Raw genomic sequence first — 19,843 nt, 5'->3', positions numbered from 1 at the left:
GAACAAGACTGGACCAAGAATTGATCCTTGAGGTACACCCCTTTTGACTGGCAGTGGCTTTGATGTAACTGAGCTTTTTATGTTGTTTTGAATTTGCTGTACTTCCACTCTTTGAGTCCGGCCTATTAAATAGGTCTTAAAACCAATCCAATTCTCTGTGTGCCACTCCAAGAGATTCGAGCTTCTGTAGTATTAACTCATGTCCAAGGCAGTCAAATGCTTTCGAATAGTCGAGGAGAATTGCTGATACATAATTTGAGTCTTCTAGCTGGTCAATAATATATTCAGTTATATCTGTTAAGGCAGTGATTGTAGACCTACCCTCAAGGAAACCGTGCTGATTGTTGGTAATGGAGACTGTGGTTTTTAAGATGAGACATCAGCTGAGAAAGTACTATTTTTTCGAATATTTTTGCAAAAGTTGAGATGTTTGATATTGGTCTGAAGTTGGCAATATCTGTCTTGGATCCTGATTTTATGCTTAGGAAAGATTCTTGATTGTTTTAGGGATGAAGGGAATTTTCCCTGTACTAAAGATTTATTTATTAGGTAGGTCAGCGGCACAACAAGTTCCAGGGCACAGTGTTTTACAAATTTAGCTGGAATTTCATCTATTCCACAGGATAGTGATGGTTTTCAAGGAATGTATTACATCTATAACTGTTGTAGGTGTGATTTCGGTAAAATGAAACATACAAGTATGTTGACTAGGAGGAGTTTTAGGTGATATGAGGTTTTTAGAGCTTTGAGGTTTTTGTAAGGTTTTGTCTGCTATTTCAGAAAAGAAGGTGTTGAAGTAGGATGCTAGTTTTATCAGGTTGGTTTTCTGGTTTTCCGTTAATATCTATAGTCCATCAATTCCATATCTGTTTGTCTTCTTATTTTTCCTTTCTGAAATTGATAACTTCCCACAGAGCTCGGGGACTTGTTATGTGCAGAGTCAATGTATTCTGTAGTAGAATTTTGTCTAAGTTTCCTTAAATGTAAGTCATAATTTTGCTTTCTTTGAATCATGTCAAGTTTGTCTTCTGGTTTCCCTGAAATCCTAAACTTGTTTAATGCTTCTAGGTAGCTCTGTTTTAGTCGGTTTTTTGCTAACTGATCGAATATAGTTTTGGGCTTGTGATTTGCTTTTGATCTTGATTTTTTTCTTTGGGCATATTTCTTCAAGAGTACCTCTGATTATTCTTTGGAAGTTGTTATAAGAAATGTCAATATCAGCACTGCTGTATACAGTAATCCAATCTTCTTGTTGAAGGAATTCGCTTTAGGGAGTTTAAGTTGTCCTGAGAGTAATTTCTCTTATATATTGAGGGCAGAGTTATATCTTGTTTTCTGATATGTAAGTTTAAGGTAAGTGTTTGCGCAGTATGGTCAGAGAGTCCTGTTTCAGAAACCGAGAAATTGGATTAGCTGGTCATCTATATTAGTACAAATACAATCTATTGAAGTAGAAGTCATGGCCGTAATTCTAGTTGCAGGTAAGGGGAGTCTTCTTATATTATGGGTCAGTAATTCCTCTTCAAGTCTTCTGGTGTCCGCATGGTCTTTCATCCAGTCTATCAATATTTATGTCCCCCATAACAATTACTGATTTTGATTGTGTTTGCGCATAGTCAAGAATATTAGATATTGATTCTATTGGATGACTCTGCTGGACCTCCTGGTGATCTATAAATTCCTAGTAGGTAAAACAGGTGGTTACCACAATTTACAGAGATCATGGCTGCTTCACATACAAATTGTCTGCAGAGACTCGAAACATCTATATTCGTTGTTTTCATTTCTGTTAAAAACATTCTTGAAGATGGCTACTCCTCCCAATTTCTGTTCTTCTCTACTGAAGTTTGCTAACAGTGAGTATCCAGTTAATATTAGTATTTCCTCAGTTTTGATGAATTTAATCCATGTTCAGTCAGAATTAAGAGAGATGGTTTAGTTTCTTGTAGGAGTTGGGTTAAATGTTCTGTTTTATTAGCCAAGCCTCTAATGTTTTGGTGAAGAACTGTTATGACCCTTCTTAAGTTTGCCGGTTTTGATTTTGAAATATTCTGCTTTTGTAACGGACATGGGGGTGTTATGGTTTCTTCTAAAAAAGAATGTTGGTGTGAATTGATAAAAGGGATTTGGATGTCTTCTAAGATAGTTTTCTTATGAGTATCAGTATTTTTTTTAGGTTTTTGTTGTCCAAGAAGTGTTTTTATAAAAGTCAATATTTTTCTGTAAAAAATTGTTCATGTGTTTGTCCAGTTTTCAAGATCCTGGCTGTAATTGGAGGTTTTATATTAATTTGTATTTTGGGCAATGTCCATACTTGATAGGTGCTCTGTTTTTGTGACGGGGTTTGACTATCTCTCCCCCACTCTTCCCTATTAGCTGGTCAGTTGTTACTTGGGCTAAGCCTTGTGTCGTCACTTGATAGGGTGCTCAGTTTTGGGGTTTGCAGTTTTCTCCTGGAGTCTTTGGACAATGATTTATTAGCATTTTCGTCTGCTGGGGGTGTGCAAGGCTGTATATGGTCCGACCCCAGTGGTGTTTGTTTGTTTCGTGTGTGTTGTATGCAGAGTTGATAAAGATTCTTGATTTCTGCAGTTGTGATCCATGTCTTTGTCGCTTGGGGATTTTTTCAACATCAACGGTTTGTGTACGGTGAATTTTTACTTCTGAGGATTTGATTACTTCTTCAGTTTGGATTTCTGCAATTTCAAATCCAGAGATAATCCGTTCTGTTTTTTGATTTAGGTTTATTCCCTGAGAAGTTCTGTTTTCTCTTTTTGAGCACTGGGTAGGATCCATCAGAGTACTGGTGTGTATTATGGGTTTGACTACAATAATCTCAGAGTGTGTGCAAGTCAATGAGGTCGACTCCTTGTTAGATTGGGCAGCAGATAGCAACGAGCTGAGTGGCTGACCGTGTTTGATTTCAGGGACATATTTTGCAGTGGCTTCCTTTGCTACAGGGGTCTGAGAGATGTTTGGTTCATCAATCTCATTGAGTGTCACACTGATGAGTTCTGAATTAGCAGTTGATTGTGTGGATAGAGTTTTAGTTTGGTTATCTGATATTTGTGGGATTTGGTTAAGTTTCTCCCCACTTTCTTTTTCTGTAAGTTCTTCGTTTAGAAATGAAACTTCTTCAGAAAAGATTTTCATCACCTTCACCTTTATTTTAAGTGTGGCTCAGAGTTAAGAGCCCAAGGTGAGCTCTAAAAATTCAATCCTTTCCATCAGTTCAATATTGCACCTTTCCAGATTTTCTTTATCTAACTGCAGTTTTTTAACATTAGTATCTTCTTCTTCTCTGTACAGATTTATTGTTTCCCTCAAGGATTTAATTTCTCTCTTTAGTTTTTTCTATGGTATCTGTCTGCATTTTTGACATTTTGTCATTGATTTCTGATGCCTGTTGGTATTCCTCTTTGGTGGTTTTAAGGGAGGAGCAGGCAAGGTTCAAGTGTTCTTCATAGTATAGCTTATTTCTTGTTAGCGACATCTTCTCTAAGCTTTTTATCTTAACTTTCATACGCACTTTGATCCTTTTCTGTTTGTTCCTCAAAATCCTTCTAGCATTTGTTCTTTGTCTTTAATTTTTTTGAGAAGATGGGATTTTTCTATGCTGAAATCCTTTTTCAGGTTATTAAGTAGTTGATTGAAGTTTTCTATTTGCTCCTCTGAGGCTTTTAGTTTATCTTCTAATTCTGATTGAAGAATGAAATATTTTCTCGTTAAGGTCAGAAATCTGTTGTTTTTAAGCTATTATTCCTCGCCAAGTAGCAAAGTTTCCTGCTTCTGCAGCAAGACTTAGGGAGGTTTCCAAGTCCTGGTTTTCGTTTATAGTTAGGTTTAAAATTTTTTTCCTTTAACTCTTGTTCACTGCATTCATAATTTGTTTTTGAATCATGGGAGTGTAATCGGTTATCAGTAGCCCGGTTATCACAGGTCCAAAGGTGAGTGCTTGTTTATTGAAGGTTGATTGACAGCTGGTAGACTATCACTAACCATTTGATTATACAGCTGTTTTGCACTGCAAAGTTGGTGGGATGATGTGATTGGTTATAACATGCTACTTGAGTCAAACTTCAACTATCTGTTTCCTGTCTTAAATATTTTGCTGTTTTATTATAAAATTATTTTGTTTATAAAATTATTTGTTTATAAAAATATTAGTATAAATTGTCATTAGGAAATATTGAGTGAAGAAACACTAAATATTTGTGGCTGTGTGATTGCTTTCCATTCTAAAAACTTCATACATGATAAATTATTGATCATGTAGTTACTGTATTTCTGCACATGCAATATTGAAGCTGCTGTGCATGTACTTAACAGTGACAAATTTTAAAGGCAATACTACAAACATTTAAAATAAATTGTGACGATTCTCCCCGTGCTTTGTAATCTTTTGATCCTAGTATTCCTAATAGGAAACTAATGTATGCATTAAAAGAAACAGTGTTTGTCAAACTAAAAGGTCACTCAGCCTGGCCTGCCATTATAAATAAATAAAATAGAAAAACTAAAAAACTCGAATAAGATTTCGAATGAAATATTTCTCGTTAAGGTCAGAAATCTGTTGTTTTTAAGCTATTATTCTCGCGCCAAGTAGCAAAAGTTCCTGCTTCTGCAGCAAGACTTAGGGAGGTTTCCAAGTCCTGGTTTTCGTTTATAGTTAGGTTTAAAATTTTTTCCTTTAACTCTTGTTCACTGCATTCATAATTTGTTTTTGAATCATGGGAGTGTAATCCGGTTATCAGTAGCCGGTTATCACAGGTCCAAAGGTGAGTGCTTGTTTATTGAAGGTTGATTGACAGCTGGTAGACTATCACTAACCATTTGATTATACAGCTGTTTCTGCACTTAAGTTGGTGGGATGATGTGATTGGTTATAAACATGCTACTTGAGTCAAACTTCAACTATCTGTTTTCCTGTCTTAAATATTTTGCTGTTTTATTATAAAATTTTTGTTATTTATTGTTTATAAAAATATTAGTATAAAATTGTCATTAGGAAATATTGAGTGAAGAAACACTAAATATTTGTGGCTGTAATCTGAACTTCTAAAGTCAATTACTTGTAACAGAGGTTAGATCTTAGTACAGTGTAATTGATTAATGTTGGCTCCAATATTTCTCTTGAAAATTGAATTGTCTTTGTTTAGAAAGAAAAAAAAAATAAATAAACAAACAAGATAGTGATAATAGGCTTGTAATAATGATAATAAAAAACATCATTTGAGTTTTTAAATCTTCCATATGATTTTAATTTTTAATTGTGAAATATAAACATACTACCAAAGTTAATTTAGTTGCTTTTTTGTAATAGAATAGTTTTAACTTATGTATTATATTCTACCTTTATATTTAATGTAATGCGGTCGTACTGAATTTTATTGATGTAACAAAATAAATAAATAAAACATATTACACTCTCACTATCTACTCTTGTCAACAAATAAGAAGTTCTTCCTCCTATCCCTAGAGGTTGTACCAACTGTAGTAAAATAAATTTTCTGCTGATGATCATTATATTATTCATATATAATAGGGATCAATTAATTTAAAGACGATTATTTGTTATTACAGTTACATCCTCGGAACCGGAACAGCGCCTCAGTAACAATCCGATCCTTCCAGTCATTGCATTCCTACAGGCCCTGACCAGTTCGTGTGCGGATGGCCGAGTGGTATGCTGCACTCAGCCAAGCGTGGGGCGAGGCACACTCAAATACCTGCTTCTCAACCCAGCTGCTCATTTTGCTGATATTGTGCAACAAGCCAGGTGATCTTGTACAAATAATATAGATTTGATTATATTGATTTGTAAATTATTTAGCATTAGCAGTATTACAACCACCCAATATTCAATCTAATAGATTGATCACCAAAAAGGTTTTGTAATAGTCTTTACTACAGTATACAGTAAAGCCTGATCATAATAATCGCATGAGTGGTGTTTAGAGATTTAAATTAATGTAATAGGTACAATTTACCTAAAAATCCATTTTGAGAATAAAAAATAGACATTTATTTCTCTGTTATTGTATTTAACCTTTTTTTATAATAATTGAGTATTCTGATAAGGCAAATGGTTTAATACCCAGTTTTGGGTACCATGATGTAGATCCAGATTCTACAATATTCACTGCCATAATTCACTGTTGTATGTATACTGTATAGATGTTTGTTGTAACTACTGTTACCACTAACAACTTTATCAAAAGGTTGGTTTCCTCCTTCTATTGTTCCAAAGCATCAGTATAATTTTATTTTGATATGATTAACTATATTAATAATATTTTAAAATCAAAATTACTGTCTTACAAAACAAAATTAAGAATATATAAGACTGTTATAAGACCAGTTCTTCTCTATGGAGCAGAGACATGGATTATAGATAAACAGGCAGAAAAGAGATTGGTTACATTCGAGAATAAAATGTTGAGGAAAATTTTCGGACCTATTAGAGATGGAGATGGATGGAGAATCAGGCACAACCAAGAAATCAGAGAGATGTTTCAATCTCCAGACGTTGTAGGAGAAGCAAAGAGCAAGAGACTTCGGTGGGCAGGCCATGTGATGAGGAGGGAGGATGATAAATTGATTAAAGAGGTTTGGAAACACAATCCAGTTGGAAGAAGACCTCGAGGTAGACCCAAAAATCGCTGGAAGGACCAGGTGGAGAAGGACTTGCGGAAATTGAGAGCGGGTCAGGGGGATTGTGAAGACAGGGAGAGATGGAGGCAGCTGGTTGGCGAGGCCAAATACCACCTAGGGTATCCATGGCCATGGGAGTAAGTAAGAGTAAGTATGATTAACTATTATTAACCTATAAATTGAAAGTGATGGAGAAAGTATTTTTATTTGTACCCTTTCACTAAATTATTTTAATTTGTGACATTCAAAATATAACTACTTTTTAAATAGAATATATATTAAATACAATATCACACTGACAATGCAGTGGGCCAAGGCAGCCCTATTACGATGAGCTTTCTGTTTTTAATCGTGTCTTCAGCAGAACATTTGTGAATAATACAGCTGCAAGTTTCACACAGATAGTATCAAACCAAGAGGTCAATTGCAATTGGAATCAATTGAAAGTATATTATTAGAATAATATAGAAAAAGTCTCTCAGTCTTATTCCTTAGCATTCTTTTCTTGATTTTTAACACTTGCCACCATTTATCCATGCTGATAGTGACAGCTTCAGTGATTGTCAGATGAGAAATTTTAAATTGAACAAGAAAGTAAAATTATCGCTCATTAACTGTTTAAAAGAGTTTTTTCTTAAAAGAAAAACTTACACTACAAACTTCTTGAAATTTAACCTAATTTTATAAAAAAAGTACATGTATTTTTGTTCTAAACTTTATCATTTTTGATATCAGTGAATAAAATAAACTAAATTTTGCTATACCCAACCACAGTTATGTTGGTTATTAACCACAGTTCAGCTTCATCTGCTTAAACTGACCACTTGTCAATATGCTATTATGTTCAGCTGTAAAAAACTAGTGTTGTACTAGGAGTGTGGTGGTTGCTGGAGGAACCATGCAACCAGTCTCAGAGTTCCGGGAACAGCTATTTATGGCTGCTGGAGCCGATGTTGAGAAGATCACTCAGTTCTCCTGTGGTCATGTTATACCTCCTGACCACATCCTGCCCATCGTTCTGTGCTCTGGTCCCACTGGCAAGCCTTTCGATTTCTCCTACCAAAACCGCAACTGTGTTACAGTGGTAAGATATCAACGATAGCAGATCGTTTGATATTATGGTTGTTAATATTTTATTTAGTAAGTTCTTTGGTAGTTCTATATAAACTTTCACTTCTAGCTATTTAATTTACTTTCTATACAAATCATTTGTAATAATTTTTTCTGTTTGTTTTTCAGATGACTGAATTTGGTCGTATATTGGACAACATATGTAACATTGTACCTGGCGGTATAATATGTTTCTTCTCTTCATACGACTATGAACAAACAGTATACCAGCACTTCGTCAAGTCTGGGACAGTAGATAAACTGTCCGCTAAGAAGAAGGTCCCTTTTTGTTTATTTATCTTGCATGCTCTTTTGTGGATATTAAGTAAGTTTAAATTTTTACATTGTAAAGTCAGTAATTAGCTTTTAACACTTTAAATGTCATTGGTCGGTATTAGGGAAAGGTGAGAAGGGAAGAGAATTATTATGTCATCAATCAGAAAGTGAACTAAACATTTGGTCACAAAACAGTTTTAAAAATATGGAAAATTACTATGATTTTATATTGTCATTACTTATTTTATTGGAGTAGGCTACACTCTTGTGTAGCTATGGCTACTGAATGTACTTAAATAAGTTGAATAATGTGTATAATTAATACACCTTTATCCTCTATTATAGTTTATTCTACAGTTTTGTACACGATGTTGTCTTAACTCCATACTATAAAATTCCTCGTCCACAATGAGAGACAACCTGTCCACACCATTGTAAATGTATTTGGATAGGTTAATAATATAGATATATTACATAGTATATATTTACGTTTACTCCCAGAGCCATCTATTTTTGAGTTGATATTTAGCCGCACTAACATGTCTATCTTGCCATAGTATATACTTACATTTACTCCAAGGGCCATCTATTTTTGAGTTTGATAATTAGCTGTTTTAACATGTCTCCTCCATCTTGCCAGAATATATACTTATCATTTATAGTAATAAAAAGTTTCTGAAATATATAATTAATAAAATTTAAAAGCCATTTTAACCTTAAAGGAATTCTTGATAATTTGAGCTGTGTCAGAGACCAATAATAGAAGTAGACTGATAATCGTTGGTTAAAATTTAAGGCTGATCAGAATAGTGTGGCTATAGTTCACTATAGCAGATCTATTCTGTAAACAAGCTGTGGCGTGAAGATGGGGTGGGAAAAGCATGGTGGTGTGGGGAAGGGTTGGATGGGGCAAGAGATGAGGAAGTGCGGGGTAGATTGAACGGCGCAGCTCAGCGCAATCCAGAGTGGGTAATCAACATTATTACAACTTGACTGACACTGAGTCACCACATTTCTCCCCTATGAATCGACAGTCTACTTATATTATTTATCTCTGGCTGTATGCAAAATTATGAACAAGCCTACATTGAATTGCTGACATTTTTGTACTCAATTTTCATAAGGTGGTCTATTTGTGGCATCGAAAATACTTTAGTATAAAACAATTAATCAGTCCAAATCTAACTGTTGCAGGTATTTAGAGAGCCACGTAAGGCTAATCAAGTAGACCAGGTTCTTTCTGATTTTGCTGCATCTATAAATAATGCCAAGAAAAATCCCCAGGTCAAGCCTAATGGAGCACTTCTCTTCAGTGTTGTTGGTATGAATAAATCATATAGAATTCATCTGAACTGCTGTTAAGAGAACAGAGCCATTGTTTTAATTTGTATTTTTCACTAATAAGCAACTTAACACTAATTTAAAAAATATTCTTATAAAAGTTAATAAACACACATAATAATCTAACTGATATGAAATTTAAATGCAGTGTTTTGAAACTGAATATTAAATATATTGTATTTATTCCATCAGTTTGTTTCATTTTCAGTTTCTCAATATGCTCAGTAATTTAGTTTCTGGCATTTCAATGCTTTCTATACTGATTTACAGGAGGCAAGTTGAGTGAAGGGCTGAACTTTAGTGATGACCTAGGAAGATGTGTAATTGTAGTGGGAATGCCATATCCTAATGTCAAGAGTCCAGAACTTCAAGAGAAAATGAGTTACCTTGACAAAACTTTGGTAAAATATTTTATCAATTTATGCTAGTTTATATTTTTTAGAATTAAAAATTCTAGAATATATAATAATATTCCACAGGCATATAAAAAACTTCCCTTATCTACATTTACAAAAAAATTAAAAGAAGCACTTTGTCAAAAAACATATTATAGTGTAAATGAATTCTTTGAAGATAGTTTATGATGAAAACGAATAGTAAAAATATATCTTTAAAAATATGTACAATGGGTTTAGCCTTGGATTTAATAAATGTTTTTCTTTATGTTTTATAGATCAATGTATCAAAAGTGATTTTTTATAAGTATGAATGTAATGTTTTAGTATAAGTTTAGTTATGTAGTTTTTAATAGAATAGAATATATTTTATTGCGTTGACAATATATATTACATTGTATTGCAATAGTCAATAATACCAATTTTTTACGGTATTTATCTTAAAAACTAAATCCATTCACTCGACTTTCCATACAGTTGCACGCAGGCACGTATTCATACACATACAAAAAAAAACAAAATTCATAATTCGTGGGATCAACCCCCAGGATTGCAAACACCGCCGCGAATATCAATCCCAAGTGTGCTCCATAAACTCGCCAACTGAGTAAAAAAGCACAAGACACCAGGTAGTGTTTTAATTGGGTTTTAAATTTTTTTGGATTTTGTTTCTAAATTTAATGTTTCAGGGAGATTGTTAATGAATTTTGATCCCAGCTTGAGAAGGGAGGCGTTCAAATGCTGCTGTTCTATGCTGTCGGGCTCGAAAGCGACCCCGAGCTCTTGTCTCGTATTTGTGTATATCACTGCCCTGCATCAATATACACTGAAATCGACAGTAAAATGAAGTCTCTAAAATATACAAGCTGGGTAGTAGAGTTAGCAAGTTGAGCTCCCTGAAGGCACTTCGACATGACTCTCTGTTGTTCAATTTTGCGATGATTCGAACAGCTTTTTTCTGCAGTCTGAATACTCTTTCCAAGTTTGATATGGCACAACTGCCCCACAGAGAAAATTCCGTACGACAGGTATGGAAATATTAATCCATAGTAAGCCATCATTAAGACATCAGACGTACAAAACTTTGATAAATTTCGAAGGACAAAAATTCCAGTTGCCAATTTAGCACATACACTTTCAATGTGAACTTTCCAGGTTAACCTTTATCTAGGTGTATTCCTAGAAATTTAGCAGAATCAGTTTCTTCCAGAACAATGTTATCCATCATTACTGTTGGGGTTTCATAAGTATTCAACCCACGTAAACAGAAGTTGATGTAATTTGTCTTTTCATGATTAGTTTTGAGATTATTTACCAGAAAATTTTGAATGCAGGAATTAAGATCAATGAAGGTTTGAATCTCCAATGGAAGTTAGAGAATCAGCCCGGAAACAGAGAGTCGTGTCATCTGCGTATTGAATGATTTTTCCCCATATAAGCTGACGCAATGGATATTATTCACATAAATCAAGAAAAGGACAGAACCCAAGATTGATCCCTGTGGGACTCCTTGGTATATTTCTAATAGTACTTGATACTGCATTCTGGACCTGAACACATTGACTTCTACTGCTCAAGTATGAGTGGAGCCACTGGTGTGCTGTCCCTCGTACTACACCACAGCCTTCCAGCCTGTGTAGCAATATACCATGATTAACAGTATCAAAACGCTTTTGAGAGATCAAGAAAGACACTGAGCGTTCTTTGGTGTGTCTCAAAGCCTTCCACAATAAAGTCTACAAGTTGTGTGATTGCTCCAAAAGTTGAACTTCCTGGTCTGAAACCAAATTGTAGATCAGACAAAATTTTGTGTTTGTCAAGAAAATTAAGAAGTCGGTCCAGGAACAGTTTTTCAAAAATTTTGCTAAAAACAGGTAAAATTGAAATTGGTCGATAGTTATCCGCTAACTTTGGATCGCCTTTTTTGAAAACAGGTAAGACTTTTGCCAATTGGAGTGCGGATGGGAATGTGCCAGTATCGAAAAGAAACATTTATGATTTTTGTCAATGGGCTTAATATGTGCTTGATAACATTGTTTTATAAGCCACATTGATATGCCATTTATGTCATTGGAAGTTTTAGCTGAAAAACTTCTTACAATACGTCCCACTTCGTCCTCACACACAGGGGCCAGAACCATAGATGAAGCAGGGGTATGTGTGGTGACTGTATCCAGTTCCAATTCACGGTCAGCATCAAGAGAACCAGCCACTGAGGAGAAAAATTTATTAAAATTCCAAAGCTATTGCATTTGGATCGGTTAATTTTATCCCATCAGCATCAAAGCTGAATGGATTTTGAAGATGCTTTATTTGTTGAGTTTTTTATAATGTTCCAAGCTGTCTTAGAAAAGTTAGATGACTGTTTTTAGTTTATTGTTTATTTCGTATGATTTAGCAGCAGTTATTACTTTTTTATAAATTCTTTTGTAATTTCTATAGAAGGATTTGAATCTGTATAATCATTAGTGTTCCTGAATATTTCATTATAGAATTTTAGTTTATTTCTAGAAATCAGAATTCCAGGTGTTATCCAAGAATTCTTCTGAACTTTACCTTTTGTTTTTATTTTCCTAAGGGGACAGCAAACATTTAAGTGGAACATGAAACAACTGTTGAAGGAGTCCGAATATTGTGTCTGCAAAAGTAAAAGAATCTAAAAAAATCCTATTTTCATCTGCCAGACATTTATTTAAAAGATTTATATTATGTGGATGGACATTTATCCTTGAAATAATGTTGTGGGATTCTTGGCTCACTGAACATCCACGGATCACCACCTCCTGTGCGTAATGGTCGGATATAGCAGTGTTCAGCACTGACACAGAACTATTGGGTACGTTTGTTATGACATTATCAATGGCAGTGCTCGATGTCGCTGTCACACGAGTTGGCGAGTTCACAGACCAGCTAAGACTAAAAGATTTGAGCAAGTCTCTAAGCTGTTGAGTTTGCTTATCATTCATATTTAAAACATTAATATTGATATCCCCCCCATTATAACAAAATATTTAAAATTATTGAGGAGATAGTTTAGAAGCCGCTCAAGTCTCTCGAAAAAAAACCCACCAAATTGGCCATTTGGTGATCTGTACAAACCAACTACAGCAATTCTCCCGAGAGAACTCAAGCGGAACCTCAACTCCAGCCATCTCAAAATCTAATTCAATACCTACATTAAACCTCAGTGGCTCAGACTTGATTCGATCTCGAACTAAAATTGCTACTCCACCTCCCTTATAAAATTGACGCTGAAAGGATTGGGCCAGATCAAAGTTAATAATTTTGAAAAAAATTTATTGTTTCGTTTGTAAATCCATGTTCCGAAAACTATGAAGATGTCTTGTTTTAGTTCCTCACATAGAAGAGAAAGTTCATCTAACTTATTTGTTGCAGTTTGAGCATTTTGGTGGACTATGCTGAACGTAGAATTTGTTAACAAAGTTTTATGTCTGTGTTTTACTTTTTGGAAGAGGTTTAAGTTCTGTGTTTGCAACTCTGGGGGTGGAACCTGTGTCCCTAAAAAAATCATCTTATAATCATTGACTATGTACCAGTTTTTATTACATTGTGATACCAGAAAACGTATTGTACAATAAATATTTGTCTATTGTGAATTAAAAAAATAGTGATAGGAGGCTCTTTTTAAAATAATTTCTTTGGTTTACTTTGTTGTAACTATAGAGTTATTTATTAACAAGATTATTTGATTATTATCACATATACTTTCAGTAACCTACAAAAAAATATTCAAAGGGTGTAAACACAGTTTTTAAGTCCTATGTGCCATTTTTTTATTTGGTTTTTACGAGAGTGCCTAAGAGTATTTTATGTTTTAAAAGTAATTCTAATATTGTATTTCCTGCCAACTCATTTTCTCTGAAAATCCCGGCAAATAAAATGATTAACATGTACATGGATTTTTCATTTTCTGACTCAGGGGTTTATATATATTATTTATTTTGCGCTTATTTATGACAGACTGAAGTTTTTTGGCTGCATTTTAAAATCTTTTAACGTTTTAGGAGATTTTATACACCTGAGAAAGAGGATTGATTTCGATCTTCAAAATTTTATATTTTTTTGAAACATAAAATGATGGTAAAAGTCCCAAATCTATCCTTTTATTTTACATATCCTATAATTGTACTTCCATTTGATTCAAGCATTTTCTTATAGTTAAATATTACAGGGTGGTAATGCAGGACAGCAGCACTATGAGAACCTGTGTATGAAAGCTGTCAACCAGTGTATTGGCCGTGCAGTGCGACACAGTGCGGACTACGCGACGGTGTTGTTGCTGGACCAACGGTACGAGCGACCTAGCACGCAGAAACTGCTGCCTGCCTGGATACAAACCTCACTGCAACTGCATCAGAAGACAGGACCTGCTATCGGTACCATTGCCAGGGTATGGATAAATAAGTAAATCTTTACTGTCACAAACGTTTTATAATAATATAGCACAGCTATAAAGCAGATAATATTGTCAAATATAACCTACACTACTCTTGTATGAGTAAATCCAAACAACCAAACTTACAATACCGGTACAATAAAACAAGCAAAACAGCAATAAAACACATACAATAAAACAGGGTATTAATTGACTTACCATAACAAAGCAATTATGTCAACTTGTAGACCTACTTTAAAACATAAAAATCAACATTAACAAACAGTAATACAGTGCTCAAAATAAAAAAAACTTAATTTAAAAACTCACTTACCTTGAAAGATATATGTGTAGCTGTTGTGTTATTGTATTCCTAAAATTTACAGATCAACATTAAAAACAAATAATTCTTTATCTGTTACAAAATATAGACTGTGTTTCTAAGAATTATTTATAGATCGTTAGTGTTTACTTAATGTCTACTGGGAAGGGGGAAATCGGTTGGAAAAGGTAAAAAAGAGTAAATGTTGATTCGAGTACTCATGTTATTGAATACTTTGAATTTACCCAACTATCACATTTCTTCCTAGTTAAATTCTGGCTCTCATGGCAGGACATTGCCTATATAAATAGTAATAAATTCAAGTATTTTTACTAATAAAGGTACTTGATAATATTCTAATTCTACTAAAATTCTGATTCTAGAAGTCAATATTAACAATCAGTAAGTTGATACTCTATTACCAATAACAAAATAAATTAATGCGACAAAACCCTGTGAATTTTAGCAAGAGGCATATAACACTGACTAGAACAGGGGTGGGTAGATAAGGATGATTTATTCTTCTCCCCAAACTGTTGAAATCTAATGACTTTTGCAAGTATGAATGACAGGATTATGTTTTCAGTTAATTAGTTGTAAGTTATCAGTTATGTTTTATAGTATATATATATATATATATAAGGTTTGTTTTTGTATATTGATCACTGTAGGTCAAATTGGTCATTGGTTGGTTAAGAGTTTCACCCAATTATGATAAAGTTCTCCCTCTTTCAAGTTACTTGTAGAAACGAATGTGTAATATTGACAGTTTTAGTTTAGTATAATTATATTGATCTCCACTGTTGTTAAAACTCTTCAAAAAATTAATCATGTAAGGTATGATTAATTAACAATGGGTGTTTTGAGCGCTCTGAACTCACCCCCTCCCATTGCAATAAAAATAAATTTAAAAGTTTATGTTGGTCTCGATAAGAAAACAGTTCTTCATGGCATCAAAATACTTGCACTTAGATAAAACCGTTAAACAAAAACAAAGCACAGGACATTACTCTTCAACCGGTCAGAAATGAAAGTACAAAATGTGTTTTAACCATCCAAAAAAATTGAAATCAGATCAAAACTATAAAATCAGTCCCTTTAAGATCACTTTAAGCTGCTTTAACCAAACTGGTTTTCAAATCGTCATTGACCTCTATGGACCTCACACAATGATAGACAGTAAATCAAATTCAAAATTTAAATAAAAAATTTGTTTATCCATTCTAATAACAGCATGATTTAGAGTAAATAATGAATTTAACTAAATACAGATTTTATTTATTGCATAAAGTCTGTGTGTGGAGAAGAGTTCAGTGTACAATGTGCAAACTCCATTCATTTAATCTGATTAAAACAGCATAGCTAAACACTGAACACAATCCAAGAACTATACTGATTATAAAATAGATGGTAATGAATTCTAATAAAGGATATAACAGAAACACAAAAAATCCAAATTGATTTAGCTGTTCCAAAATTATAATATTCAATATTATGAAAGTGGTAGCCACCAGAATACCCTGAGAGAGCTCATTTTCGAATTACTCAATGATTATTGCACGGAGTGCCCCTATGTCTCCACCACATCCCAACCGACAACAATTCACTCACCCTTCGGTTGTATGCTGCATTTGGCGTATATTTTAATAAGTCTCCCACCCTTGTTCTGTAGTTGTGATATAAATTTTTAAATATGCTTATTTTATTATCCTAATATTATAAAGTGTAAGTGCCTTTGTTTGTTTGTTTTGTTTTCATGCGTAAACTATTCAACCAATTGCAGTTAAATTTGACATGCACATTCTTACAGTCCCTGGAATGAAAGTAGGTCTATTCAAATTTCAAAATTCCCTCTGGGTTACACCCACTGGTTTTAAAAGTAGTGAAAAATCAATTAAAAGAGTATGTCTAATGTGATCAACTGTTCTATGTAAACATTGTTTATTATTTTCAATTTATTTTCATTTATAGTGAGTACATTCTCTAAGGAATAACAATTATTTTCAACACGTTTTAGATGTTAGCAACTAGGTAAGTACTTATCTACCTTACTAAAAGTCCTAAAACATAAGATGGCCATAATTTGACACCGACGACTCTCTTTGAAGTAGTTGGCAAGAACTATGCTAGATAAAAGTTTGCTGGACTGTGCTTTTGAACCAATGTACCAATTCCAGCTCTAAATTTTCTAAAATATTAACAATATTTTTCAGTTCATAAAGAAAATAAACACGTACTGTCATTGTAATGTACTTTTTAACTGTACATTTTGATCGAATATTAAGTATTAGATCTAAAAGACAATGTTACTATCTAAATTTTACTATTAATTTAAGATTCATATAAAACCTATCATAGTTCACTTTTGACAGCAGTAGACTTCTCTGATCTGTCATACGTATTTTCTTGATCGGAAAACAAGGGAAAATCAAGAATGGAACAAAACATAGTAAAAACAAAGTAAATTACAATGTCCATAAGTATAAACTTTTTGACATATTTTCTTAATCATGGAAACATGGCAAACTCAACATTAGCGTTGCATATATAATTCACTCGAACCAGTCTTATACGTAGAACACCTACGAAATTTCGTGCAAAGCATCAGGTAACTACCAGCAGTGCAGATATAAGAGACAATGTAGTCTAACTTTTACTTTACATTTAAAAACTTTTATGAAACCTAAATTAGTTGTCTTTTGACAAAAGTAGGCTTGATCAGGAAAGAGGTCAGGTATGAAACGAAAAATACTGACATCGAAGTAAATTACAACGGTCATCATCAACGATCAAATCTTTTTCCTTTCAAAGGAATTTTTAATTTCGAAAATAGCCAGAAGTCACAAGGAGCTATGTCTGGACTGTAGGGAGGCTGTCGTAGTTGGTTGATGTCATGTTTGACCAAAAAACACTGAATAAGATTTGAGGAATGAGCTGGCGCATTGTCGTGGTGCAGGATCTAGTCACAGCTTGTCCACTGTTCTGGTCGTTTCCTTCACACTGCATCTCGTAGCTGCCATAGGACCTCAAGATAATACTCCTTATTCAATGTCTGGCCTCTTGGAGCATATTCGTGAAGAACAACGCCAAACTTGTCAAATGAAACTGTCAGCATTGTCTTGACATTGCTTCGACTTTGTCTTGCTTTTTTCAGCCGTTGCTCTTCACGAGTTTTCCACTGTGAAGATTGAGCCTTTGTTTCAGGGTCGTAGCCATAAACACATGACTCATCACCAGTAATAACTTTTTTAAATAGCCCTGGGTCACTTTTTATCAAATCCAGATTGTCCTGTGCGATTTCAACTCGACAGTTCTTTTGGTCTTCTGTCAGCAGCCGAGGAACAAATTTTGCTGGAACATGGTTCATTTTTAAATCTTCTTGTAAAATGTTACAAACTGACGATTTTGGTATTCCTAAATCTTCTTCCAGCTCTCGGACAGTCAATCGACTGTTTCATTAATTGCTGCACAAAAACGTTCAACATTTTCAGCGTTTCTGGTCGTTGAAGGCCTGTCAGATCGGTCATAACTCTCCACTGATATGCGGCCATTTTTAAACCACTCTTTTATTTGTGTATCGCCCATAGACATGTCACCATAAGCTTTCCGTATCATAGTAATCGTCTCTGATGCTGAATGGTCAAGTTTTTGGCAAAATTTAATGCAAATACGCTGCTCAACACGTTCAATCATATTGAAATGCGACTCACACACACGGCAGTACTGTACGGAACAGAGCGCTGTGACTCACTGAGTGACCGGATCGTATTCAATGCCTAATATGGGAAGGAGTAGGCTCGCCCCTCCCCTCCAATAACCGGTTCGAGCCGGTCGGTTACGCCGCGGCCGCCTACTGGTTGGCGGTCACATACTTTTTGGACAGACCTCGTATTTTATTGATCGTGGGAAGGAGACAAACTCAACATTGGTGTTGGAACTATAATTCACTCAAACCAGAAGAACTCATATAGGTGCAAAACCTTTGAAATTGTTTGCAAAGCCACGGGTAACTGCTAGTATTTAATATAAAGATCAACAGGAAATTGATCAAAAAGCAAATATGTCCTATATCTGTGACCATTATTCAAAATTATTTTAATTCATATTTAACTGGCAATTGTTCACACCCAGCAGCTCCAACATATCAGCAGTGATGCCTCCCCCACACCAATTCACCTGTTATCACCTCATACTGACTCTTTACTTAAGACATTCGGTTATAATCAAATGCAACACAAGCACATGTAATAACATTCAGTAGAGCACTGTGACTCACTCACTGAGTGAAGCGCAGCAAATTTGTGGCAGAGGTCTTATAAGGGTCTCCACTCCATCTCTGTAACTTATCTGAGACAATTATTCTCATAGTAATAATCAGCCATCAAAGGGAGGTTGGCTACTTTTCTAACAGACTTTGTAGATGTATCTCTCGTAATAACCAAGTAGGCAGTATTATACAGGCTGTATATTGTTGTAACTCTTTGTTATATAATTATTTACTGTTAATGTTAAAAATTAACAAAATTAATAAAGCATCTTTGTAATTTATTGTTTCAGTTTTTTTCTTCTAAAAGAGCCAAGGACACAGGACTATAAATCGCCACATATTTCATACCTTAGTAATATATTGTCTATTTACTCATAAAGTATTCTATAGATAATTAAAGACGTATTTGTAACACTATTATTTACAACTAGTCACCACTCCACAAACTCACATAATGGTGGAATTATTTTACATTTGCATTATTGTTTAGTTTTCACTTGTTTTCTAAATTGTTACAAATAAATTTTTCAATATCTTCCACTTTTTTAAATTTTCTCTGTTCTGTAGCTATTATTAATCATGAAGCATAAGTGTAACATGCAATATAATGTAATATTATGAATTATAAAAATTGTAATTAGCTCTCTCGAATCAACAGGTAAATAATTATTGGTGCTACTTTGTACAATGCATGTGTTATTTATTTATAGTTTTAATTTTACAATACACTTTTTTACTTACATTTCTTAATGTTTTATTTTATCTTACCCCATCTAATTATTTAATATAATTGTGTAAAACTCAATAGACTAAATCTATTAAAAAAATATGTCTGTATTAAAGCATATGTTCGACTTTTCTACATTTTTACATTTAACCTCAGAATGAAAGCAAAAACATTTTAATTTACTACTCAAATATTTGGAGGAGCCTCACCACGCAACAATGAAGTCAGATGTCGACAATTTAGGTTATATTTTTTTTATTGGAGTTTACAGTTTTTTAAATAAAATATGTGTGCATTATAACTAATATTTATGCATTTCTTGCATTTTTTATTAATTTAAGACTGACTGAATTCA

At 33.9% G+C, this 19,843-nt stretch overlaps 1 protein-coding gene across 2 annotated transcripts in view; it reads left to right on the top strand.

Moving 5' to 3' along the window:
* LOC124357720 (ATP-dependent DNA helicase DDX11) overlaps nt 1-19,503 on the top strand; it is a 45,231-nt gene extending 25,728 nt beyond the window's left edge. The window contains exons 11-17 of one of the 2 annotated variants that reach the window (XM_046809728.1): nt 5,584-5,779; nt 7,528-7,738; nt 7,894-8,043; nt 9,235-9,361; nt 9,652-9,782; nt 13,969-14,187; nt 19,052-19,503. In XM_046809728.1, the coding sequence (XP_046665684.1) occupies nt 5,584-5,779; nt 7,528-7,738; nt 7,894-8,043; nt 9,235-9,361; nt 9,652-9,782; nt 13,969-14,187; nt 19,052-19,090 (1,073 nt within the window). In that variant the 3' untranslated portion in view covers nt 19,091-19,503. Of the gene's footprint in view, nt 1-5,583; nt 5,780-7,527; nt 7,739-7,893; nt 8,090-9,234; nt 9,362-9,651; nt 9,783-13,968; nt 14,188-19,051 lie in introns of those variants that run through there. The other variant, XR_006921970.1, reaches the window with a different exon arrangement.
* Nucleotides 19,504-19,843: the final 340 nt, after the last annotated feature.

The sequence above is a fragment of the Homalodisca vitripennis genome, chromosome 3 (genome assembly GCF_021130785.1).
Source record: "Homalodisca vitripennis isolate AUS2020 chromosome 3, UT_GWSS_2.1, whole genome shotgun sequence".
NCBI classification, from domain to species: Eukaryota; Metazoa; Arthropoda; class Insecta; order Hemiptera; family Cicadellidae; genus Homalodisca; species Homalodisca vitripennis.
The sequence above is the reverse complement of the archived record's forward strand: the minus strand, read 5'-3'. Positions and strand labels throughout refer to the sequence as shown.